The 27,987-nt window shown below is 39.3% G+C and overlaps 2 protein-coding genes across 5 annotated transcripts in view; one reads left to right on the forward strand and one right to left on the reverse strand.

The window, feature by feature from the left end:
- Positions 1 to 27,987, reverse strand: part of LOC105393067 (ecdysone-induced protein 74EF) — a 127,009-nt gene that overhangs the window by 72,971 nt on the left and 26,051 nt on the right. For 2 of the 4 annotated variants that reach the window (XM_038108349.2, XM_038108347.2), the window contains exons 2-6: positions 24,949 to 25,062; positions 13,233 to 13,283; positions 2,029 to 2,119; positions 1,138 to 1,564; positions 512 to 775 (exon numbers count right to left, since the gene is read on the reverse strand). In XM_038108349.2, coding sequence (XP_037964277.1) covers positions 512 to 775; positions 1,138 to 1,227 — 354 coding nt within the window. In that variant the 5' untranslated portion in view covers positions 1,228 to 1,564; positions 2,029 to 2,119; positions 13,233 to 13,283; positions 24,949 to 25,062. Of the gene's footprint in view, positions 1 to 511; positions 776 to 1,137; positions 1,565 to 2,028; positions 2,120 to 13,232; positions 13,284 to 13,394; positions 13,481 to 24,948; positions 25,063 to 27,987 lie in introns of those variants that run through there. The other 2 variants (XM_038108351.2, XM_038108348.2) reach the window with 2 other exon arrangements.
- Positions 4,242 to 26,955, forward strand: LOC105393077 (U7 snRNA-associated Sm-like protein LSm11). Its single transcript, XM_038108353.2, has 4 exons — positions 4,242 to 4,617; positions 9,429 to 9,547; positions 25,593 to 25,740; positions 26,752 to 26,955. Exons 1-4 carry the CDS (start codon positions 4,320 to 4,322, stop codon positions 26,907 to 26,909), a joined length of 723 nt encoding a protein of 240 aa, XP_037964281.2. The 5' UTR covers positions 4,242 to 4,319; the 3' UTR covers positions 26,910 to 26,955.

Genomic DNA, 27,987 nt, shown 5'->3' on the forward strand with positions numbered 1-27,987 from the left:
ATCTACACAAATACATAGATAGATAGATACTAAATATAAATATCAACACCCAAGACCCGAGAACAAATATCTGTGTTTAAACAAATATCTGCCCCAGCCGGGAATCGAACCCGGGACCTTCGGCTCAGTAGTCAGGGTCACTAACCACTACGCCATTCGGTCGTCTTTGATGCTTATTTGTTCATAGTTTCTTACTAACTAAACAGGGTGACATAATTTACACAAACACATATTACACTGAAGGGAGGTGAAAAGGAGATTTATTTTAAGTTGGTACTTTGGTATTACAATGTTGGTATTATCATTGAGTAAATATTTACTTAATATTATAGGTGTTGTATCAAGAAGGTAAGTAAGTACTTATATAAGTTATCGAACTAAGTACAAGATTTTTTCAATGAGTGCAATAAATGTCACACTAAATATTGTTAAAATACATTGCAATTTTTGTATGATGAATCTCCGATTTCTTTCTACTTGTAATTACATTTAAACAAACTTCAAAACCAACCTTAATTTCAATAGGAGGCACAGACGACGCGGTAGAATTTGTGAGGTCGGTAAAAAACGTGTCGAAATTATCGAAGGCGGTCTCTCCCAGTTGCTTCAATATGTCATCCGGGTCTGCCGCCTCTGAGCTGTCGTTCTCCAGGTTAAGGCCGCCCACGATGGTGGACAGTTCCGCCTGCGACAGTTCCCCGAGAGATGTCGCTACGGACGTGGCCATCTGCTGCAGCTGCGCGGCCGCCGAGCCGTTCGCCGCCGCCACCGCGTCCTGGAATGGAAGAAAGGGCTTCTGTTAATAATGTTATAGATAATCCATGATGTGTATAGAGCATAATATACCTACCTAAGGAAATGGCGTTCAAGACAAGACTGAAGGATTTGTAGTTGTTGGTAGGGCCTTGGTGCTATCTCTGTGCCCACAGGGTCATCCTATGTCGCTCTTGTTGGCTATAACCATTTAGTCACAAAACTAAATAAGGATTATGTTTTACATTGATTATTATTCAATTAGATTATGTTTTTTTATGAAGAACCTAACTTAACCTAACTATCATAATCCTATACCGAACTTTAGGATCTTTTCAGAAAAGAAATATAAGCATAAGCTATTACAAATGCGGCATCACTTACATTATACAAGCTCACCTGCAGGCAATTGGAGAGGTCGACCATCCTGCCCTCATTCTCCGCGGTCCACCATTCGTCTTCAATAAAGGGCATCGCCAGCGCAGGCGCAGCCTGGGCCACCGCCACGGTGCCGCCGCTACTGCACGCCAGGTGGCGCTGTCGACTTCACAACACAAACACTTAAACTTACTAAAAACAGTTCGAAAACGTATCTATAGTTACAATAACACTAATAAATTCGATTGAATATTTTGGCAGCGTTTTGGACGGAGCGAAGAACATTGTTCGTTGTAGATTTGTTTATGTACTTCGTTGGTAAGAACACATTTTGGTGGATGCCGTGGGTTTGCTAATTGTCAGGGTTGTCTGTCTGCTGTTCCTTCAGCCAGGTTACCTCACGCCCCGGACCCCGCACCTTTTCAGTAGCGACCTGCAAAGATAGAGAGCGTAGGCTTTCACGTCTTTAAAGATGTCCTAACTATTAGAATTAGTTGAGGGAAGGGATATCTATAATTAGAGTGATCGATACTCATCACTATAAATTAATTATATTTAATACCTATTATTACGATTGATACCTAATAACTACTAATAAGTATTAGTTAAGACATGAATTGCTTGGTTAATCGTTAGTAGGTTATAGGGATTCTACCGAAGTTAAGTACCTATGCGTAAGATAATCTTTGTTATCAAACACAAATCTACTGCTCAACTCCAAGGCCTCTCCCAAATAAAATAAAGCCAACAACTTCCTGCCTCTGCCAGCAAACATTGGATTCCAACGTTGCAGGCAGAATGGCTCGTAAATTCCAACGTTGGAGATCTCAGAATAATAACTCCGCTTCGTTCTTTATTTGAAATGATACTAAAAATGTTGTGCGCAATCGCGATAACCTGGCCACGTCCCGATGTATGTCGAACCTGCGCCGACCCAGCATAGAGTCAGCGACGAGGGCCCCCGCTCTCGCCGCCGCGCAAACCAACCCTGGAACCAAACACAAGAGGAATTTTAAATAAAAAAACTACCTGCAAGGGGATTTGTGGCAACTCGTAGTTTTTTTTATATTTAGGGTAGTTGGCCCAATGGCCGACCACCGGCAATTTGGATTTGGACTTATCAATAATAAAACAATACACTCTCATGTTTAAATATTTATTTATTTAGTCGGTAAGCGTTTCTAATCTAATCCAAGTGAAGAACAAACGAGAGCAACAACTCCAGACACAATAACACAAAAAGTTAAACATCTTATAATAGTAATAATACGTAAAGTTATCTGTGAGGTAACAATGCGCGGAACAGCGTCTAATGAAAACAAGAATGCTTCGGAAAACTATGGAAAAACAAAACAAAGAGTGCACGCTTCGCCTACGCCTCTTTCACTTTAATTGTTGCCAAGAAAATACTTTTGTTTTCCACTGCGTGACTTCCTGGTGCCGGCAAAAAGTCTAATGTGTTAATACTGAAAAAGCAATGAAAATGTGATTTTTAATCGAATCTCTAAGTACCTACCTATAACTCAAAATCGTAATACGTGTACACATGTACCAAGTGCCTACATATATCAAAGCCTATATTAAGATAATATTATATTCTACGTAGGTAAGTAAGTACCTAATGCATTAATTGGTACTTACAAAAATAGGTAAACTCACTGTAAATAAGTAAGTAGGTGGGTAGCTATCATAAATCTGCTTGTGTTTTCATTAGAAATAATTTAGTTATAGACCAGCAATGATAACTATTCGAATATAACGATGAAACGGGGAAGACCATACCATACCGTAGACAGCTACATGAGTATTATTGTGTTTAGGTATGTCACGTCATTGCAATTTTTGATTTTCATGAGTCTAATTTATTACATTATTTATAGTTAGATCCAATTAACATATACAATTACGAATAAACCCTAGAGTTGTTAAACTCGTAACTAGGTAGCCTAGCATGGTGTAGAAAAGCTGCAATTTCCATTTTTCTTAGCTGCATTGTGCGAACGCGATGCACCAAGACCACGGCGAAAAGTGAAATGGCCGAAGTCATTGACTCCAGTTGCCATGACAACGGGCTGCGTGAGCGCACGTATTACGTAACAAAATTGCGATGTACTCACTGCGTGGAACGGAACGCAGAGATCATTTTATAATCTAGCGATGCTACTTTTTGCATTTTAAAGATTCGATGTGAAATAAATTATGACTTTGAATCGATTTTACTGGCTGCTCATAACTTTCTCCATTTGCATTTTAATGGTGTTTTGATGAATTGCATCACGGAAATCTGGCTAAATGTGGCAGTTACTTTTAAATGTGATTTTAGACAAAATATTACATTTTTCATTAAAAAAATGATTATTTCGTAGACGCAGTTTGATTCTATCTACTTTTTTGTAAGTAAGTACCTACCAAGCTGTATAGGTTGTAGGTACTCACATAAATGGTGGAAATAAACGCAATATTAAACATGAATTCATCATCAAGTTAATAGTAGGTACAACATCGCATGCGCCTTAGCAAGGCACCAAGCAAGGTCTCCCGCTTAGTACCACCTAGTAGAAGTAGGAAGTAAATTCAAGGCCTGTTAGATCATTCGGTTGGCTTTATTGTTTATTTTTTACATTCAATTAATTAACTATGGGCATTTCGTTTAAATAATACAAATTTTTATTTTATAAATTTAACAACTAAATTAATTTTCTACAATTTAAATTTTGGCTGTTGGTAACTAGGTACTTATTTATATTTTTTTGTCAATACAAGCAATTTTGAATCGCCTTTGCTACTCAATGTTCTAAAATTATTTGGGGCGATAATAAGGCTGATGGTGATGATGATTTAAGTTTTAGCTGTTTTAAGTTTTATTATGATGCAATAAAATCAAATAAAATAGACTATTTTAAAGCAGTTATATTTCTGAGGTAAGTTTATAAAACTAAGTGATAGTAATAAAAAAAAAGTGGACCTGATTCCGGTGGACAAAATCTCGATTATAACGAAACGGACATCGCGCGAGGCTCAGAATAATAGCGCCAGGCGTTTGGCGCAAGTCCGAGCCACAGAGTAGGTACTCTGTTGAATCGACTGACAGCTGACAGTGACAGAAAACACATGGTTTTTGTTTGTTTTTATTTTGCTTTGCTACTGCGACGAAATTAATTTGAAGAGTTAAAATTTAAGAAATTGCAATGTCTGAGGATCAAAATTCCGATTCTTCTACTTCTGAGTCGGAAGTAAGTGCTTGTAGTTCAAGTTTTGACCCGATGAAAGTGTTGTATTCGCGTAAGACGAAGGTGCCGGTGGCTAAAGCCCCCATGTTCGAGAACATCTATCAATTTGATGCTGCTCAGAATAAAAATAATGAAATAATACCAGTAGGTAACAGCGAATTAGTGCAACAAAGGGAAGAGAAAAAAATTGCAGAAAAGTTGCAGAAGGAGAAAGAAGTTGAAGAATTTAACAAGCAGCGGTTTAGCCAGTACCAAGGTATTTTAGAGGTTATGTTGTTATAATGATTGTTAAGTGTCATTTTACTTAGTTAATTTCTAGTAAGTATATTTATGTAGTATACACAGCTGAGCTGACCCAGTAAAAATATCGAATATAAAGTTGAATCAATGCATCATTCATTGTAAAATGCTGGAAAAGAATAGTCAGTTATGGTGGTTAAAATTATACTGATCTGCATGCATCATATTATGTATGTTTTACGGCTACTGTTAGGTACGAAGATTAAGATAAGATTAACTGAAAGGAGTGGTTCATCATCACAACCCATTGCGTCCCCACTGCTGGGGCACGGGTCTCGTTCCAATGTGTGGAAAGGAGTGGTTAATGTTAGGCATTCCTATACTGGACCATTGGCATAGGCCAAAGTCAACATACCATAGTGGGTCTATAATCACATGCATCCATGGGATTGGATTTTTTCTAAAATATAGTCAACTATATTCCATATTATTATGTCCAAACCCGGGACCTTCAGGCATAGAAGTCTGGGTCACTACTAACAACTACACCATTCGGATGTCACCAACTTTATTCCAACTCTGTCTTTCCAAAAAGTTACAAATGAAAATGTTGATGGTCTCTTTTTAAATCCTAGGATTTAGTGCCTACTATAAGCTTTCAAATCAGTAACATGAATTTTTGCAAAAATTTCCATACTTTACTTTGAATGAAACAATATTTTCTTACTACTAGATACCTATAAGCAAAAAGTTCAAAAGATGCTCGAGGAGTTTCTTTGGCCATTTCCTTTGGGGCCTTTGTGAAATGGTGGTAGAGTAATATTATATTATGACAATGGACAAATAATTGTAAAATTTTACATACAATAAAATGATGTTCTATTCTATTCTTCATTACTTCCACCATATTGTACATACATAATGGGTGTATTATGCCAATGGCAATGAAGGGGTAGTACCTTCAAAATTGAAGATAGCCATTTTACTGAAGATATTTCTTTTTATTTTTAAAACTAATTGGATGGCTGATCACTAAATAGAACACACTCAATGCAGGTTTTTAAAGTTGTGATTTTAGTCTACCTACTGATCGAAATGGACAACCATAGCAATGGTTTTCTGCAAACTAACATGGCATCTTAAATAAAAGGAAGGCTATGAAATATCACATTACAAATTTCTAACAATCTACTAAAATTTACAGCCAAAATTTATTGCAAAATATCCACTATCACCTTTGCATTACGATAGTCGACTTTAAAGGCGTGTGGTCGAGAATGGATCCCTGCTGGGCAATTCTCGTCCAATCTGTCAGAACCGCGTCCTAACTAGGGCATGCAATACCGGTAATATTTTCAATACCGGTATTGAGTTCCGGTATTAGAACTCAATACCGGGATCCCGGTATTAATACCGGTATTAGACTTCCTTGTTATAAATGGCATATATTTTGTTTAAAGGTCGTATAGGGCAAAATAAAACAAGAAAAAGCAATCAAATTCTGTATTATGTAATATTTTTTACGAGAATTGAGTATTAAGAGTTAAAATTTTAGAACGCATGGACAACAAGTAGGTTTCCAAAGGCCAAAAACCGCATGTAACGGTTTAAAACAAGTGGACTTTCATAGTATATGGGAGCACAGGGCTAACTATATCTTAATCGCTTGATTTATAGCCTAAAAAATGTCCGATTCCGGTATTACTTCAATACCGGTATTCACTTTCAGTACCGGTATTGAAAAAAGCGTGGATTTGTCCGGGATCCCGGTATTACGCAATACCGGTATTGCGGTATTGCATGCCCTAGTCCTAACGCAATAAAAACAGTGACCATTATGCATTATCTATCATAATACTGTCAAAACTTTCATATTTTCGACTTAATTAGCTAGCAATTTGTATGACATTTTGATCAGCGCCCCTGTCGGTAACGTTAGAAACAAATAAAATGCATACAAATTCCAGGTAAGTAATTTATTTTCTATCGACTTCGTCGAAAACCCCGGTTAATCTATACTGTACTGATACTGTAGTAGACGTATTGCAGTAAATGCACACTAGTTGGTATTCGTAAGCCATGACGCGTCGATCGACAAGAGCGGCTCATTTGCATGCGCGTGACCCACTGCCCCCGGTGAAGGCTGTATCTTTCAATAGCCGAGATTAGGGATCCGTAGGGAAACTTAGCTATGCGTAGGGTTCTGTTGTTACTTTATTATTTTGGGTAAAATTTCGTGGCGCTTATATTTAGTTGTTGGTTTTTTTGGCCATATGAGCAAAAGATTAGCTTTCTATGTCGTACCAGCATATTCAGCATGTCTCTTAAAATTTAGAGAAAAACTTATTTGCAGATTGTTTTGGTGTTGCATGGGTAATGGTTGTATTATGATTTATATTACTATATCCAAGCGTTTAAATATCTAACACCTTGTATTATGTTGTGTTATTAACCCGCCAGTGCTCGCGTCAAATTTCGTGACACAAACAGTCGCATGTGGGTCTTTTAGACCCGAAAGTAAATTGATCTATTTTCTCGAAAAAAAAAGAAAATTTAGATATTATTGTACATCAAACGTAAGGTTAGTAATAAATCTATATTCAAATCAAAATTATTTATGAATTTATGGATAAAAAAATATGTTTTGACGGTTTCAAAAGTACTATGCTTCATGTTCTTATTTATCTACATAGGAACATAAATTACAGCTTATTTTTATTAATTTTATATTTATCAATAAAAAAAACTTATTTTTATCTAAACTAATAACCATTCTTCTCAGTAACAAAAAATAATTAACTTTTAATATAAAAAAATTATCAACAATCAGCCTTCAAAGTTAACATAAATTTACATACAAAATTACTTCTTCCTTGTATTGATTAAGTATATAATTAGGTATTTTCTTCGGTATTTTCACATATTCGGATTACAATTAATGCATAAAAATGCAGTGTGATCTCTACAAAGATCGTCTAAAAGGTTACGTGACATTTCTGAAAAGAAAAAATAATAAAATAAAAAAAATATCACAAAAATTATACTGACACAAAGCGTCGCTCATGGGTCGAAAAGACCCATACTCACTTTGAATGTCCATCCTGTCCAAGTGCCGCGGGCAATCTGGTCGGGGTGGGGAGTGCGGCTAGCCTATATGGTAACTTAAAGGTACTAGGCACGCCAATTAAAAATATCAAATATTTTAAAAGTTATCGAGGTATAAATAGAGTGCTGGGTCTTTTCGACCCACGCGCGACTATCCGCGGGTTAAGAAAAATACATTTATTATAAAAATACCTACCATGATCTTTGCACTGTCTAAGAGGAATCGCTGAAAAGTAAAACATCTGATTCTGAACGTATTGACTTACACTTTACAAATATGTACCTAACTGCATTCTAGAGACATTAGATGTGGTACTTTATAACCATAAAATGTACCACAGGGCTTGCGAACTCCTTCTTTTTCATATGTACCTACCTAGAAAGGGACAGAGGGCCTTAGATTGTTAGACAAATACACCACGATGTCTGCAACACAACTTTCTTTGCACATTACATAGCTAGTACATAGCTCTGTCCCGCTCGCGCGCGTGCTATCTCCCTCGTTACTCGTAACCTGGAGCATCGGTCATTGACACTTATAATCCAGAGATTTGCGATGGTCGGCCGTAGAAATGCCTTAAACTCGCATGTGTGCTTCTAATGCTGGCGTACAATAATACAGAGAAATACTGGTCATTCAAGCAATTTTAATAATAAATGTTTAATAAGTAGGTTTATACATATATTTTATAACATTGTTAACAAACCAGCAGAGCAGAACTTTTCTTGAAAACTTTTTTTTACAAAAAAACAAAATGACCCAATAAAACGGGCCACCCCGCGTAAACAGTGCAAAACGGAACGTATCAAAACGCAAGCGGAAGTGACGCAACAGTTTTCGGCGCGCATCTGTGTAAACATGGCCGCTGTCTGAATGGCGGGCGGCGTTCCCGCGCGCGCGGCCGACGACCCCGGCGCGGTCAGCGCCCGGGGACAGCCGAGTGAAAGTAATCACCGACCGCCGCGAACTCATGCGGCCCTGGTACCTGCCTCTAGCCTAGACGCATAGATTTATCGCTAATTATAGCTGCATCGGCGGGCTTTGTGCATTTCAATACGTCCATGTTGAGGAGAGCTCAATATGGTTAAGTTCAGGCGTAGCACTTTCACATTAGATACTGGTTGAGGCTTAACTTTGCGAGTGTTGGGACTTGCGAATTTACGCTGTGTGTAAAACATTTAAATTTGTATATTGGCGAAGTAGCTCCTGATCGAACTATTCTTGGCACTGCTATTATTTATTTATTTTATTTTTATTTATTTATTATCAATTCTAGTCTAGGCTAGATCGTTGCAATTAAATGAGGTTAATCTGCATATTCGCGGCACAATTTTACCGTGTTTGATACAGCAGCAACAGTTGATAGAAGCTAAAATATGCGCAATAATGAAGTCATTATCCTAAACGGATCCATCAGCAGCATTCAGTTGAGGAATGCTAAAAGAAGCTCGTATGTCAATGACATGTCGATGACGTTCCCTCGCTGATCAAATGGGACTTGCGTGTATCGTTTTTTATTTGCAGGTCAGGTGGGTTGATAACCCCTGCTTACTTTCTGTCAGGTCTACAAGTGTGTGACCTAATCAGGCACTGAGATAATCAAATGGGAGGTTGCTGTTATCACACAATAGCATTTTTGTATCTATATTTTCTTCTTTTCTGACTGATGTGATCTTTGGTATGAATCAAATAACCATAGTTATTATAATTCTTATTTACAGGGCTCACGTCTGTACCAAGGAAGCAGAAAGCCGCAAAGAACGTTTTGACAAGACTGGGTAACATGGAAGGACCTCTTGCAGCCCTGAAAGACTGCGTAGACCGAAGGATCCGGATTCAGGTATGTTCCTCACCGTCATTTGTAATAAAATTGACTTTTTATAGATCGTACAAAACAAATGAAAGGTTTACATCAGCAGATGTGATTCAAGGGAAAAAACTTCCCTGTTAATCATTATGGAATGTTGTTGGCATCATTAGCCATTTTGAATGGCTCTACTCATGAGTTTCATGACAGGTAATTTCGTCACTAGCCCCAAATGTTTCCACCCACTGAGACATAGCAGACCTCGCACGTAAGTTGGTAGCACCTGGTTTGTGCCATGTGTCATGTTGCATTCATTAAAAAATAATTAATTTGATATTCCTTGATGTAGCTTTTCTGACGTGAAAACAGGTATATATGATGTTTCCCGTTTGCCAAAACTCTATAATATTTTTGGAATTCGTTGAAATCTGTTACGTTCATGAATGAATCATAGTCTGGTAAAAAAAGAGATAAGACCATCTAAGAATTCATTCAGAAGAAAGCCCTGAAAATGTGCTCAAAAGAAAGTTTTCTTTGAAACACTGGATCACCACAGTCAGGGTAAACCTAACACCACTTCCAAACAAGGTTCTCCAAAATCCAGATTTAGGTGTCATAACCAGCTAGCCCTTAATGTTTCCTTTGTGTGCCGTTGGCCGGCGTCCAACGCGGAAGGCCCAGTCTGATGACTGATGCTGAGGCCAAAATAGTAACAATGTGCTTACCATTTCCAACATTTTATGTTTACGGCTATCTCGAGAATGTAGGGTGCATCAAATTTTGGTGTAAAATCTCGTAGATTGCGGAAATTCGTCGCTCTTAACGACTGGATGTTGGTTTAAGCTTGATTTAATCTGTTCTGGCAAATCCGTCTTTTAATACTTTCCGCCTGTGTGTATGTAATCTGTGTCGTCAGTAGTGTGGCAAGTGAGAAACGACCTCTGCAAAGGATGAGATACGGAAAATAGTGTTGTTATGATGATGCAAGGGCTTGGCTTGTTTCTATGCAATGTTAGCCACTGCTTACTTTAACTGTTTTACATCGTACTGTTATCTTGTCTATCTTTTGATACCTATAAAGTCGATAGAAACATTGACATGGTATAGTAAGCAATATACCCTTACTCATAGCACTGGACTGATTCGTCCCAAACATATTCGGCCTTTGAAAACTATTCAGATCACTTCGACCGTTGAATAAATCGGTCGCGTCAAATATGCAAGTCCGATCGGGCGGTGTTTTCGTGAGTATGTCACTTGTACGTGGGCAAGTTTAAAAATATTCGGATCGGCACCGCCTGCGAAGGCCGGCGCGGGCGTCGCGGCGGATAAACACTGCCATTACTATATCTTACGCGCATGCGTGCTGCACGTGGCGGTAGCGTTGGCAACGGAAGCCCTTCGGTTCCGCCAAGGGAAATGTTGGCATGGCAACTGGTGTTACGATCATCGGGTATTCATCTAGTTTTACAACCAATACAATACATTATTTTGTAGGGTAAGTATGGAAATACCCATTGGATAGGGGTTTTAAACAATCCCACGTGTAGGGTCTACTTAACCTCTTTCTCTATGAACTCTACCTTTGCACCGACCTATAGATTACTTCTTTGATCGCATCTATATTTGTGCTATAAATATCTAAGCGTATGGGGCACTCTTGGCATCACAAACTACACAATTTATTAAGCCTTTTATCAAGTACCCGATAATCGTTTATGATTTAATCGTCCGTGTCTGCTGACGCTACCCCGGCGGGACCTTGCTGTGATGTCAGTTATCTCATGGCCGTATGACGAGCATGTGTGTGTGCCGTGTGTGTACACAAACATTGTTCGTGTGTGTGGGTAAGGGGACAGTCGTAGTCGTAGGGATGACAGTGGCATATCTTTAAATTGTGTTTCAGTATTGATGACTGACTGACCGATGTTGCTATGTAAAGTAACTACCGTTCTGTGACTTGAAGAGAATAGTTAACATTTTTAAAACGGTTGCCTATTATGATCTAATCAGGCAGTTTAAATTTTAGTTACCCATACCCAAAAGTTCCGGAATCGTAGCAAATAGCAATATGAGCAATATTTTAGTCTCTAAACCGATTCGAACATTAATCAGTCGTGACTGAAGTCTCGTTACTGCCACGACTTTACATGTTGAGGGTCTACCAGGTCTTAATCATTAGCAGCACTTCCTAGTAGCTGGTCCTGGCGGCTGCAGCATGATCACCTTCGTGACAGCTTGAATAGCTCTCTTCTCGAGTGTTGTATACCTCCTGCCGTGCACACCTCTGCAGTCAGGAAATGATGCTAAATTGAGTTTCTTATCCTTTCGCCACAGTAGTCTTTATAAAATTAAAATGTTGATTGTCACATTTAAATCTATCAACATTTCAGAAGGCTGGGTTACAAAGGAGGAGCTCCATGGCCAAATGCGTCACTGACACAATATCAAACGTGGCGTTAGATGCCCTCTGGCTGTACAGGGAAGCAGAGACTGGGTGATGCGGCGCTCCTTAGGATAGGCCTATGTCCAGCACTGTGCGATTACGGGCTAGTGGTATAATAAATATTTTCAATAATCAATAAACCAATGTTAAAGAGCAAATTATGCTACAAAATTAAAATGTATTTGGAGGTCGAAATAATTTTAGTGCTTACAACTAAAAAAGTTTCCGTGAAATTAAGTTATTTTTTCTGTCGAGACAAGCCATATAAGGCTTCAAGTGTAGCCACGAGTTTGTTTTCCTGTTCAGGCAGAAATAGTTTGAACGCACAACTAAAGTATTGTAAATTGTTATGCTATCTGTACAGGTTGACCCACATCGCTGTGGCTGATGAGTGTCGCTGGTGTCGATTCGTTATCAGTGACATTGAGTGTCCATATGTATGTAAAGAAAGTCTACTGAATGTAAAAATAACATTTTCTGTAATATGCAATTGGATTTCTAATTTTTTTTATATTTTTTTATAGGTATGATCTATTTTTAGCATGCCGTGAAATTAATTTTGTATTTTTGTTGTTCTGTTTCTTATTACTCATAATTTCGGTGCTACAGTTGCCAGTATTTAATAAAACAAACATGGCGGTAACTTAGTTCCTGTTTCCTCCGCGGGCCGACGTCGGCCGGCGGCGCTGCGCTCGCCGAGCGGTTCACCCCGAAACGCACAAGGTCGGTTACATTCAACAAGGTTTAAAAAAAAACCTCCGCATTACACTTGACATTTTAGACGCAGTTTCTGTACACGACAGTGAATATTCTGAGCATGAGTTTGCTTTCAGACGATACGATATTGTATTGGATGAGAATTACAGAAACAAAACAATATAAAAAAAGTACTAAATAATGCACTTAGAAGGCACAGAAATAGTAATAATGATAGTGTTAAATAATTAATATATTTATTAATCAAACAACTCTACTTACCTACATCTATAACCCTGTCATATAAAATGTAAGATATCGCGATCAATTTCAATGACTAATGATGTATATTTAAATAAGTCACACGTTTGCCCGGAGCTGTCACATTTAATTTAAATTTAGAAAATAACATTCTGAAACGTACCACGTAGTTAATTTTAATTTGCCTTGAATGTGAACTTCGGTAGAGGTTGTTTACTCGCACAGTCCATTACTGTTTTGTTGGTGTTTAGAGTGGCAGGTGCCAGAACTGTTTCACCCAGTAGTATAAAGAAAGATCTTGGTTTTGGAACTTACCGTTGTATGTCAACTGGGCTCACCGCGATCTTTCGCGAAATCGCGGCATACCTGTGAATGAAACAAAAAATATTCTAAGTAATGTCTCGTGGATTGAAACTATTTTAAAACCTTTAATAATCTTGAACATATCAATTATGGCGGTAAAAATAAATGACCTACATAAATAAAAACGCTGAAAAAGATAACAAACACGAGCGCGAACAAGCTCTTACGTCAACGCCGATTACCAGGCAACTTGAAAAAGCCTCTAACCATAAATTAATAAACATCAAATAACCATTTGATTTCAAGAACTAGCTGGCGAAGGTATGATGCATTCGACCTCGCCGATAAACAGACGATAGATAGCGCTAGACAAAGACGAGGCGAGGTCATGAGCGTAGCCTTGCGCGGGTGCGCGCGCGCCGCTTCCGCCTCGCGCGCGGGCGCAGGCGCAGTCGCTGCGCGCCCGCCGGCCCGAGCGGACGTGCGGGCGGGAGTGGCACAGGATTTCAGATTATTATGATTATGGGTTTCAAGAGAATGAATGGTATTTTACTATTTGTTTATAACAGAAGCAGATCTTAAATATTGCATGAATCTTAGAGCTATTAATCTGATCTCTCCTGAAAATTTTATAAACATTTGTAGAGTAATAAATATCTTTATTCATATTTAACATGATTTGTATTAGAATATCGAAGCACTTCATTCTAGTTATTAATTTTATTTGAATGTAAATATTTTAACAACAAAAGGTCTGAAATATTTATATTGTATGTAGCTAAGTAACAGCAACATGGTCTAACTGGCTTGCGAAATTCAGTACCTAGCTCTATGTATTTTAAGTATATTTTACCAGTATTAATACAATAATATTATGATTGATCCTACGAACCGCAAGCTCAGTTAATGATATAGCATCAAATCAAACATCTTTTAACTTGAAAGGACTCACAGATTAATAGGACTAAAAGCATCTTTGTGTTTCTTCCTTGTTTGTCTAGGAACTGCGTAAATAAATGCGTTCACGAAGACAGCTATACGGGCGTACAAATGGCTCATACATAATTAACCTGTTATGTCTTCCTACGCATTTGCGAAGCTCGCTTGTGGTGTACGGGGACAAAGACAAAACATATTTACAGTTAATGTATGTTAATTGTTGTGTAAATATTATGAATGCCCTATAATGACATGCGGGTCTCGAAATAGCCGGTGCGAAACCTCCGAGTGCAGGGTGATTGCTGACGCATCGTCGCCACCTCATCAGACAGTTCATAAATTATATTATAATATCCCCGCGCATTATGAAAAAGGTCAACAGCAATGTTAACTGTTTATTAAATTGCATTTTTTTACTGTGGAATCAACCCTATGGAAATAGCAAAAGCAATCTAGAGACGCTACCTTGAAAATGAAAGCCTATCATCAATAAGTCATCAGGACATAGAGAAAGCATACTTGTGGCCCCAAAAACGCTTCATCCATCCCATTGGGTTATGAAATTGATGGAATATATTGGCCATGTATGCTGCCTTACTCACTATAATCATCTGACATCCAGTAGCCTATGATTTTGGCGCCGCGGTCGAGCTTTGGGCAGGAGAACATAAACATGATGATTAGTCACCATCAGCCGGGCCAGCCTCATCAAGCCATAAAGCGCTGATTGTTGTCGTAAAGGGTTTCTTCCAGAGAACCCGTCGACCTTAGTCTGACGACTTCGCGCCATCTTAGGTGCGTGTTTGTGTTGGCAATCAGAGTGCTCGACGGAACGTGTTGTGTAGGAGAGAACCAGCTAATATTACATATATGGTGTATTTGTTTACAATTGTATACCCTATTTTTTATGCATTGGTTATGTAGAAAGTAGTTTTAAGTATAATATCCTGTGTTTAAAAGGCCCAGTTTGTTTTATGTTGGCACGTAAGATGATCGCACATCAATACTTGATAATTACACGTAACTCTGATAGGGCTAAATACTACTGACATAAGTCGAAAATCTATTAAATTAGATTTTTTATAGTATTTAAGTTTTCTATAGAACGTTTTTGACGTGAAAGAAAAAGAAGATTAGTTCCGTCCTGCATGAGCGGTCCCGACCTCGCGCTGTCACGGCCGGCGCAGGCGCAGCACTTCCTGCTCCGCGCAGTGCCGGCCGCAGCGCCATTATTGGCGCGCTTTTCGAAAATCGAACGCTGAACGACCTTGCCTGCGGCTGAATTTGGAACTAATTCGTTTTAATTGGCGACGACGTCATTGATGCTTAGTGCAGATTACACTGACGTTTGTTTACCGTTTTTGGCAGTTATTATGTTATGATTTCGGGATGTATTTGAATATGTAAAGCACACTATTAATGCGCTGCTCATTTAAAAGTTTATGGGTTTTAAACTAGTTTTATTTTCTTGCATTTAAATTTCCTTTACTCTTGACCTTACATAAGTACCCGGTAAATGCATTATTTAAATAATTATTTACTGCGGTTCCTTAGCCCAATGCAGATTTAATATACTTTATACAATACGACGCAGTAAAGACATCAAACTAAATGAAAGGAAAAAAGTGAAATGAAAATTCAACTTTTCAAAGATGACTACGGCGCGGCGTAGCAATTTCGTAGCACGCTACGAGCGTCGTAGGCCCCGTTGCTACGAGCGTTACGAAGTTATTATGTTGTTTTTATGTACTCAAAATCTTCTTTACAGTTAAAGCTAAAGTAAAAATATATTCAATACACAAGAGCAGTCCCCACGAGTGACTTATCACCTGTACTGGCGAATCCTTTAACTACTGCGAAAAACCCTAATGTATCTCTTGTACCACTGACACGATAAGAAGATTTTTCCATAAAATCCTTTCAACAGGCACTACCGTGCATTTTCCGACGCGGAAGTGTCAATCAGCAGTTAGTTCTGTAATAGGCTGCCTCGCCTCGGCGCGACCTCCGCTCTATTGCCATAGCAGGGAGCCTCGACCGAGACCTTGCACTCCGGTCGGAGGCCCTTATCGCGACCGCCGGCTGGACATTGACGGAGGAACAGTGTCGCTGTATGTAGAGTTTTATTTCGAACTAGCTGTTGCCTGCGAGCTGCGCTACGATTTAAAGTTTTTCGTGAGATTTTTGGGATAAAAATGCCTATGTGCTGAGTGTTTGCTTCCTGCAAACAGTTTTTATTTGTTTGATATGTTTTCGCTCAGCTGTTCTGCGGCTACAAAGGAGCTTATTATTGGTACTTTTCATATTTTACATACAAAATAAAATAAACCGTTTATTTTACTCTTTTTAGCGCATATTTTCAATTATTTCAATCTAGTCACAACAATTTCAATTAAGGTACTCGTTTATGGTGACTCCGCATAAAGAACTTGATTCTACTCGTACATCAACCAATCACACTTTTTTCTGATAAAGGGCTGTCCTTGCCTCTATCACGAGGTCAGCTGAAGTTCCGGTTTAGTTTTTTTCAGCGGCACGTTTTTTGTCTATTTGAACTTCAAATGCATTCGTTGCGTTGCTTCCTTATTCAATTTGTATTTTTTAAAACTTAGTATTTTCGCTGGAATCCTTGATTTTTCATCGTTTTGGCAAACGAGGCCGATTAATTTATACTGAATGTCATTTAATTTTGATACTACTAAGGTTAATACTACTATGTTTTATTCTCGTTTAACCTAAACATGTTTCCTAGTGTTTGGTGTAATAATTCTAACGCTCTCTGGGATGACGTCCGTAGCTTATCCAGAATCACCACGATAATATTATGTTGTAGTTAGTCAATGCAAAGTATACTGAAGTGGTTCACTTTATTATGGTTATAACAGTTATTATAATAATAATGTTGTAGATACTAGATAGTGTGACATGTTTGTCGAGTATTGGTAATCTTATCTATTTGTTTATAATTGTTGTGACATTTACGGGAGACCACTATGCGTACTGTCGGAGTGGGGTTTTTGTTCTACATGCATTACCAAGTTCATTGCCGGAAATATGTACAAAGAAAAAATATTATCTATGCATCTCTCTGGTAATATTATTTGGTAATGTATGAAGAACGAGGGGTTAAAGCTTTCTCAAAATCTCATTTTAAGAACCCGCAGCTTTTTTCCATGGACTTCACTTAAAAATAATGTATCCTATTTGCCAAAACACGATGACTGACTTAGATCTTCGTCATAATTTGAGTCACCACCATGTCACCACGAAGCTTACAGCTTTAATAAAAAGTTGACTAATTTGACGATATGTATTTTCCGTTATTAGGCGACCTACGGCACCGCTACGATTCAGTGTCAAATTTTATTACCTTGCTCAATATTATCTATCGGCTCACCTTGCGCGCCATGTGACACTGAAATGGTTATATAATATTACTACTTAATATCACTTTAATGCTGGTTCGGACCCTGGCTGTAATATGTATCTAGTAATCAGTGACCGATCGGGAAAACTAAAATGTAAAGTTGAATCATAAAATTTCTTTGTCCTAGACCTTTCAAGCCATTTTAACCAAATATACCACAGAGCAGAGTAACCCTTTCTTACACTGCAGTTTAAAGAGATATGTACTACCGACTTCCAGCCGAAATACGAGTACCTACATACATAAAATAAAAATAAAAATGGCGATGATCTGACAAGCTGAGGGTCACCAGGTACGCGAGGAGTGCGGAAGTCACGGAAATCTGAGTGATTGAAAGAAAATGCCTTCTCACGTTTATTATCACAGTTGCTGAAGGGGTGTCTCTATGACGAAAATCTAATTTTGTCTACTGCGTGAGCCACGAGGTACGACTCTATCTCGTTGTTAAACGTGCCGATTGCAGCTCTCGCTCCTTCGTTTTTTGTCAGTACAGAGTAAGCTTCCTTTATCGGATAATTTTTGACGCTGGACAGTCAGCAACAGAAATAGAAATGGGAATTTCATGCGAGTATTGGGACAGGATATCATGATAGCATCAATGCTAAGTGAGGAGGCATTCATAAAGTTGAAATGCAAAGCCTGGCAGTTGAAGCTGCAGCTTTGCTGACCTTCGCCTTTATAATAATATCGATTCTAAGTACAGTAAAAAATACTTTTAAAATAGGTATACTTAGGCATTGTTAAGCTATTTGAAACACGAATTTAATGAAACATCTCTGTGTTTAAATCATTATTATAAGTAAATTATTTTACGTATTATGGAACTGTATTGTCAATCTCTTAGTTAACATACAGCCAGCAACAGTGGGCCAGGAGTGAAAGTAAACAATGATTCACTTGCCGCGGCCTTGACGAGGCCAAACTTGTTCGCCGCAACAAAAAACCTGCCTTAACCTATTACAGTTTAAAACCAAACTCCTATAACTACGTCACCGTATGAGCCGGAACAAACGCGCAAACAAATATACATGTTATGTCATTCGGATAACGTTTAGATTACCTTAGAGGTTAATCTGTGTAAGTTGGGCAGTACTTGACCTTGAAATCTCAGCTGTGTGTTTAGGTAATAGAGGTGCATTTCGCCTGTCCGCGGCGACAACGGACTCGTCATAATAAATAGTGAAAGTGATAGGTACAGTCGCACGCGAAAGTGAACTGCAGTAGCTGGTTATAAAGTATGATAATTAAGTTTCTGACAGCTCGTTTTTGGGATTATTACATTTACATGTTTTCTTTTATGGTTTTATGAGAGAATTTGTAATTTTTCGTCTATAATGTGTTGGAATTTCGTGTTTTAGCATAATGTAGTGTTATGATGAATATGTAATACCGGAAACATGTGTATTATAACACCAATGTCAATAATCTGCTACAAAATATAATTTTGTAATATCATGGCCATTGATTTCGTAGTCGTTTTGAAACATACAGCAACGAAAACATGTTTACTGCAATATGTATTTTAAATTGTCTTCCCATCGTGATGATACTAGTTGTGCAACATCCATCTGAAGATTTCAGTTTCTCGTGTAGCAGCTAGTAGTGGCTACGTGACCGCCGACGCAACACCTCCACGCGAAGAAATCTCGCGTGATTGCGCCAATTACCCGCAACCACCAATTAGAAACAATCTTGAAATAACAGAAAAAGCCATCTCACCGCCGATGACCTATCAGGATAACGCGATCACCAATGACGCGACATTGCGCCCACGTCATTGGCCGAAACTGTTTCATTGTTGTGCGTAATCGCGCGATCGGTCGCACCGTGTGAGGCGGTACTGTCAAGGCTGAGCGACGGCCACCGCAGGCCGAATGTAGGAACCTGGCTTATTGTCTGTTAGTTTCACACCTGAGAACATCGACTTGAATATGGAGTGCACCTCTGTGATAGGACTAACGATGGGAATTACAGGAAAAGCTGTTTATTCTTTGAGAAAATCTTCCTATAGCGTTCAAAAATGATGTATCGCTCGTTCTATTCATAATAACACTACCAAAAGATATAGTACTACTACTACAAAGATGTATTACACAGCCCAAGATGTTTATTTCCTGTAGTGTCAAAGTCAGGGCTGTTGGCACGGGCGAAGGGCGCGGGCGCTGGGCTCGCTACAGCACGGCTATTACACAATAGCACTGTGTTTGCGAACTACACGCTATTTGTAGACGCGTGCCGTGACGTGTGGTAACAGAATTAGCGTAATAATAAGCATGGGAAGGTAATCTGCTTATCTTGATATTTTTACATTGATATTTTTAGGATGACTTGCTAATTATTTACACTTTTTACGATTAGTAAATATATACGTATGGGCCGTGGTTGTGTGACGGATAAGAACCAGCATAACATCTAGATGTGTTAACCCACCAACCCGAAGTTAATCAGCGTAATAAAAAAAATGTAAAAAGAGGAAAATTTACCAAGTTTATGAAGGTAGTTTAATAAGGGAAGCTGGATATGTCTCTCAAACTACTGAAAAACAATGTATTGGCGAAGGAGTTAGGTGGGCAATTTTCTAATCAAACTACAGTAGATACTTATATGCAATATGCAGGTCCGTTCAATTACAGTTGTTACACTAGGACCGTGTTACGGTTAAATAAAATCACAAATCATTTTCAGACTCACGTTTTTTAAAATTGCTATGTTTTGTTTACTCAATACTAAATCACATGCTGACAGTTGATTCATGTTAATATCCATAGCAAGTAATCCATTACCTGAGTACTTAATTTATACATAAACGTTAAACGTATTTTATTAACTGCCTTTACACAATACTCGTATATTATTTAACAGAAATAATCAACTTTATGTACAGCACCATTTAGGTCCCGCCACGTGGTCGCGCACGTGTATTTTGTTTACAAACTAAAGTGTTTGTAATTTGTTGAGTTTACCAAATATCTGTTAACTAGCCTAATCATTACATAATTACGATTAGGAATGCCACTACGCCTTGATGGAATAATCGCTTTAAAATACCTATTAGTCTTTTCAACAAGATCCTATTTTGGCGCAGTGACTGCAACTGCAACATATGCTCATCGACCACAATATCTCATACGTACACCTACGGCCTCCAGATAATGTCAAGTGTACACCCGACGGCACTAACAGTGGATCAGAGCACAAAGTATACTGCAATAAGGTTTAAATTCTGAAATACTTTAGCTTATGAAAATTCATGCGGACAGTACGAGTAGATATAAATCTTTATTTGTCAACAAGTCTGTTAAAATAGTTCCTTGTTTGTTTTATTGCTTCCATAAATTACTGATGTCAAATAGATAATATTATACGTGCGTTCCGCCGCCGCGGGAGGCGAGCAATATCTAAAATTCTAAACTAATAACTGCATGTCGGTAATATATTTCCCTTCCTCTGATGTTGCTTTTAAGCCGACTAGCGAATATCTAGTAATAGCTATTAGCCTCTATCTATGCAAAAGTGGTAAAAGCGTGAATTTGCCAGTGAGTTTCCGCTGAGTATGAGAGATTAATAATAATATGCGGGGACATCTCACACACGGATATCTGACCCCAAACTAGACAGAGCCTAGAGCTAGAGCTATTTTAATCAGTAATTCTTATAGATAATGTACATTGTACATGTGCAATCAAGTGAGTACACTCGGCCGCCCTTCAGTGCTCGCCCCCGGCGCACGCGCAAGGTCGGATGTGGCAGCCGTGGACGCCACTAGCGCCGCGGCGGATTTCCACAGGACTAAACTAGATATACGTATAGTGAGTAGAGGCTGAAGGAAGTTCAATTTGTGTTATCATCACATCTTGTAATGAAATAAAATGTAATTGAGTAAAGTTTCGTAACAAGGAAGTTATACGCTCAATGTCGATCGGATGGTGTAGTGGTTAGTGACCCTGACTGCTAGGCCGAAGGTCCCGTGTTCGATTCCCGGCCGGGGCAGATATCTTGGGTGTCAATATGTATTGTGAAATGGTGGTAGAGTAATATTATATTATGACAATGGATAAATAATTGTAAAATTTTACGTTCAATAAAATGATATTCTATTCTATTCTTGTATCTATCTATGTATTTGTGTAGATATATCAGCTGTCCCATACCCATATTACAGGCTCTGTCTAGCTTGGGGTGGCCGTGTGTGAGATGTCACCATATATTATAATAAGTAGGTACATAATATTACTTACTATACTTATGTAACTGTAACTATTTGAATAGCTGATCTAGCAGCCTAGGGAATCCCCCCTACGGTCTTAACTCGTTAATCATCATTTGGGCGGTCGGTCAGGTCAAGGTCGTATACGCATGCGGTTTCTGCAAGTCCCGGCACTAGGTCAAGGCCAAATTTTGGCTGGACAATGTGGCTCGGTGACTGAGCTGAATACATTTTTATCAATGGAAATTTCCCACCAGAAAATTGCATATCAAGCAACATTGGAGTTTTTTTGAAGTCAGATATTTTTATATTACTCTGAATTAGGTAATGATACCTACATACTTTTGACCCGTAACTAAAACAAGAGATGACACTAAAACATGAATAAAACAATAACAGTTTTTAAATGTGGCTCCCGTCCAGGGAGTGGCCAGCGTAGAATAGCTGATACGAAGATGAAGAAGAAGTTTTAAGACAAAAAAAATATAATTAATTATAAGGCGTTTGACATCCAACGGACAGTGTTTAGCATGTGTCTAACATTTAATGGTATGGCCCTAACATTTTCATTTAATGCACATTGGCTAAGTTAAACTCAAAATCATGCGCTAAGTGGGTAAACCCAGTCCAATGTCAGTTTTCTTTACAATTTCATCTTGAGGCAACAGTGTTGACACTAGGTCAAGGCCACGAGCACTGGTGGTGTTATGTAAACTGTCTGACGTGTGGAGGTAGGTCGAGCACCGACACAATGTGTGACAACTAGAGTCCAACAACGATAACTTTACATCAGAAACAATTGCCAACACCAAAAAGTTTAACTACTTATTACTAGAGCATTAATTAAGGTAAACATCCACCTATCGGTATCGCACCAAACGGATTGTCATAAATGTATGGAGAAACGGCGTCGGCAATGCCGATGAAGTGAAGCTAAAGAAGAAGAAGAAGAAGAATGATCTTCGCCGACCCTTACTCTTCTTCACACATTTAGACCCACGATTGCATCTACAGTTGAGACCACTTGGTGCTGCTGAAAATTATACAAAATTAAATACCTACGACATTGTGGTATTGATACTCGGACCTATGCATTTTATAGAGCTGTTGTAACGAATCTTTTGCGACACTCTTATTTCATGCTACCTAAAAGCCAAATTCGTCTGAAAATTAAACCTTTACAGCCTATAGTCCACTGAATCTTTAGTAAATCCGGAGAGAAACCCAGCGGGGTCACTCTATAGATCGACGCTGCAGTTTTGTTTTTCCTCGGCTTCGGAGCTCTGTTCTCTCTCTATGTCGTTGTATTAAGCGTGCCATCATCATCAACATCATCATCAGCCTATAACAGTCCACTGCTAGACGTAGGCATCTCCCAAAGCACGCCACTGGATGCGATCTATGCGCGCAAGTCGTCACCCCATCTAGCCGGAGGGCGTCCCACACTACGTTAAGCTTGCCGATTCGTTCGATTTAGGCTGTTTTAACAGCATTCGGATTTCATCACGCGGGATAGCACGCCATTTTCCCGCGTCTAGTGTGCATATTCCACGCGTTACAATGAATACTTGTATACAATACAATCCCATGTGCGTGATCAAATCCGCATGCTGTTTAACAGCCCAAGAGAGTGGCCCCTCAGTGTGGAAGGCTGTTACAATGTAGCGAGCATAGCATGCAGCTTTCTCTGAGCTCGTGACGCGGCGACCACCGAGAGACCACCGCGCGACCGGCGGTTAACGGGGGGTATGTTGTGAAGGATTTACAGAATTTACTTTCCTATTAGCCAATTTATAAAGCTTTAACAGATTTGTGCTTTAATAAAGGTCATCGATTGGATACCGGATTAAATAATAAGTTCGGATTCATTTTCGTTTTCATGCCTTTTTAGACTGTAACTTAAATTTATAAACTACTTAGTGGAAAATTTCGTAAACCCAAAACAAATTAACCAAGTAAACCCGTATGGCATTCAAGACATAGTACCAAATACAGCCTTCAGGGTATCAGTAAACACGTTAATATGCGGGTTCCGTCTGATTCACCTGGAAATTTAAAATTCACATTCATGTGTATTTATGCCTTATTTTTTCGAATATAAAGAAAACCAGACATAAAGTTCTCATACTTCCGGTCAGTATATACTCCCCGATTCACTACCCCTCACGTTTTCCCAGCCCCGATTGACGGCTCCGCGGCAACCACAACCGTACGTTCTCGAAAGTTTGACAATTAGCGTACCGAGATCTATTTTTGAATCGGCTGCTGGCATTGGCGTTGCCTTGACGCGGCGCTCACGAATCAGCGAGGTCGCCGCGCACGCCCTTCCGTGATCTACCTGCGCGGGCGCCGCCGGAGGTACTGTTTATGGTAATCTGTCAGTTTAGTTACAGGTACTTTACACTCTATCGGGTTCAATTTAAAAAAAATGAGGTCAGAAGTGTACTTAAGTGAAGTTATATCTTTTTTTCCATTTTTATTTACTTCTAATCTTTTACCGATGTTTTTAGACGGATATAATTTAAGTTTGATTAAACATTACATACAAAACCTCTTGTGTCACGTAATAAATAGCCATATTGTTTTATGGAAGAGCGAAGATAACTAAAGGCTACTTTATATCCCATAAAGCTCACGGAAATAAACCTATAAAATTGTTGTATTTCAACTTAAAACCATTATCGAATTAACAAAACGTAAACTGCGTATGTTCCGCAATTAAGTTTAAAAGCAAGCAGCAAGGTGAACGACAATGTTCCCGGCTGAGCTCTGAACCCGCGACCTCTGGCCGGTCCTGAAACTGTGGCCAGAGCACTGACATTTACACAGAACCTTGCAGTTATTGTCACCGTCTGCGAAAGTTAGTCACTGTTGACCGCTGGCGTGATATTTCAAGTTAATCTTAATATTCTTAAATTATACTACACTCGCAAGCAATGAAAAAGTTCTAGTCTCATAGTACCAAATTACTCCTAAACGGAAAAGGCTAGCTTAATGATTTCGTCCGCAATATTGAAGTAAACAGCAAAACATAATATTACAATATACAATCTATACAAGATGTCAATTTATTAAAACGTAGTGCGTCGACGCCAACACAATAATATTTTGACCGCTACTATACTGCTATGAAATAAAAAAAAATTAGTACTTACCAAAAAATAATAGTACACTAGTGCTATATTACAATATTGGAAGGCAAGGTTACGTTTGAACACATATGGTGGATGACTTCTATCTTTGTCCGTCTGTTCACTAAACACATTGATCTGAAACAAATAAAATACATTGTTAGTTATTAATCTGAAAATGCCTATACATATTTAAAATTATGATTTTTAATATCCCCTGAATCCCGCAAAACGTTCATCCGCTTCCTTTGTTCACCCACTACCTGAAACCTGTACACAAAACTATGAATCAGCTCTTTACCAGATCACAATACCACACTCTCTCATATAAGTATACCAAACTCCTGTGTTACGTTGTTAAACTTCTAAAACCCAGATTACACCTATCGAGTAGAGTGGCCGAGACAATTTCCTCGGCCGAGCACTCGGTCAATTGCTAGCCGAGGATTGGGTGAGGATACTGTCGCGCTACTCTATATACTCGGTAGGTGTAACAAGGGGATAAGAAGCAAATCAACACCCAAGACCCGAGTACAAATATCTATATTTAAACAAATACCTGCCACAGCCAGGAATCGAACCCAGGACCATCGGCATAGCAGTCAGGGTCACTATCCACTACACCATTCGGTCGACTCAATGCTCATACTCTTCTTCCCTGTCCCCAGGTGGTGACCCGCCACGCGTCAGGCGTGCGGGGGGTGCTGCACGCGACCCTGGTGGCCTTCGACAAGCAGTGGAACCTGGCGCTCAGCGACGTGCTCGAGGTGTGGAAGCGCAAGGGAGTGAAGAAGAGGAAGATACCGCCGGCACTGGGTAAGAGGAGTGAGGAAGATAGTTCGGTAAATAGTAGTGTTTTAGAGAAAAAGGGTAGCCCGAATGGGAGTGACTCTTAGCTGATGATTTGCTCGAGGTGTGGAAGCGCAAGGGTGTGAAGAAGAGGAAGATACCACCGGCACTGGGTAAGAGGAGTGAGGAAGATAGAAGCCGAATGAGAGTGACTTTTATCTGGTGATTCGCTCGAGTTGTGCAAGTGTAAGGGAGTGAAAAAAAGGAAGATACCGCCGGCACTGGGTAAGAGCGACGAAGATGGTTAAAGTAAAGGGAAAAGTATGACGCTAGGAAAATAAGCATGTTTGCAAAAATGGCTGTGATGCAAATAGGAGTGACTCAGATAGTGATTCTGAACTTTTGTTCTGCAGCGATATTTGAAATTTTGTAATAAAAAATATTTTAGAATGGCAGAATAGCGAATCAAAGCTTTCAGCAATAGCTGTACCCATTTGACAAAAAGAGAGATGTAACCTTATATCACATTGCCTACCGTTGTCACGCAACGACGCAAGTATACGACAACCACCTACCTATCACTAACAAGACAACAATGTATTTATCATATTTATTTGATTACGATTAAATACAACAATGCTAACAGCTAATAGACAATACCACGATACAGGTGTGAGTTGTATCTATCGACAATTAACCTCGAGCGTGGTAGGACAATGGCAAGGCTACATTTTGGACAACGCGGCGCGGCCACTAGGTCACGGCTGCACGAGACACACATGTGACAGACTATGGGTCGTTATCGAAGCGAATAGTTACAATGATGATAAATGAGTGATAGTGACGTTAATGTCTAAACGGCTATAGGTACTTATTGGGTGTGTTTAGCGTCAATGTAATAGGCGGAGAGCCAGTTGCCAACCTTTGGGGACAACAAAGGCCGGGGGGCAAATATAACTGCAGAGTTAGCAGAAACACCAAACAATTTATTTCGAACGTCACTAACACACGCTCATAACGTCATTCTATCTTCTTCAGGTACCCCAGTGCCCAGAGGCACGGCGGCGTCCATCTTCCCCGTGCCCGTGGTCACCGAGACGCCGCTCGGGGGCGGCGTGTGGGAGTGCACGAGGCACCTGCCGCAGCTGCTGGTGAGGGGCGAGCACGTGGTGCTGGTCAACATCGTGGAGCGGTGACAGGAGTGACCCCTCTATATGATGAAAAACGAGGGTTCGGAACGCTGCTGCGCGGCCACGATTCTTTCTCGTTAACGTGCCAATTGCACGACAGCTCTCTTTCGTTCGTTTTCCGTCAGTATAGAGTAACCCTCCAGCAGTGGTCAGCTATGGTCTGGACGGTCACTCTGGCTTCATGAAAACGATATGTGATTTTATATTGTGGTAAACGTAATGATTGCATGACATGGTCTGATTGTTCGAATTTCCTCAAGCCAGAGTAGCCCACCTGATGATGCTGGCTGGTTTGATAGTTTTTTTAATGATAAAGGAGGTTACAAAGATCAATGGTTGAATAAGGTTGGTTAATTTAAGAATGTTTTGTTAAGAATTAAGAAGTTGTTTTATAATTAAGATTTAATTAACAATCCTGTGTTTTACAAGTCGGTTTCAAATTTCGAGTTCTCACATCTGATGCCAAAACTTATTTAACGTTTTTTTCTCAGTATTGTCGAGTACTTAATTAAATATTTGACAATGCTGCTGTTTCAACTTGAATGTTCGTGTGGATAGGATTTTAAGGCTCTTAAGTATATTTGTTTTTTCTCTATCAATACAAATTCAAACAATTTTGCGAGCAAAAGTAAATGGCGAGATGCGAACAGCTTTCTACCCCTGTCATATCGAGTGGGAGTGATTGGACGGCCGCCAGAGGCCGATGCACCCGCCCGTAGGCTATCGCTCCTCAAAAATTACATTATCGATCATAAATCTAAAGAAAAAGCGCTACACATTTGCCAACCTTTTTGGTGGTAGATGTAGGTATAATTCTAATTGAACCAGTTTATAGAAAGAAGATACTGGTCATAAACAAAATTAGATGATTAAAAAATGGATTTTCGATTTCGGAATGTTGCGTGAAAGCGCGGGATTCAGCAAATCAGCAGCAGGTCTGGCTGCAGTGCGGCGGCGGCGGCCGAGGTCGACGCACGCCCGCGGGAGCGACGCACGCTGGAACACCACACAAATGGGAAAACAATCCACGAGAACAATGCTCACAGCTTTTGTTGCTAACCCTTCCGCGTATAGTTTTAACTAT

This window comes from Plutella xylostella, chromosome 15, assembly GCF_932276165.1.
Source record: "Plutella xylostella chromosome 15, ilPluXylo3.1, whole genome shotgun sequence".
NCBI classification, from domain to species: domain Eukaryota; kingdom Metazoa; phylum Arthropoda; class Insecta; order Lepidoptera; family Plutellidae; genus Plutella; species Plutella xylostella.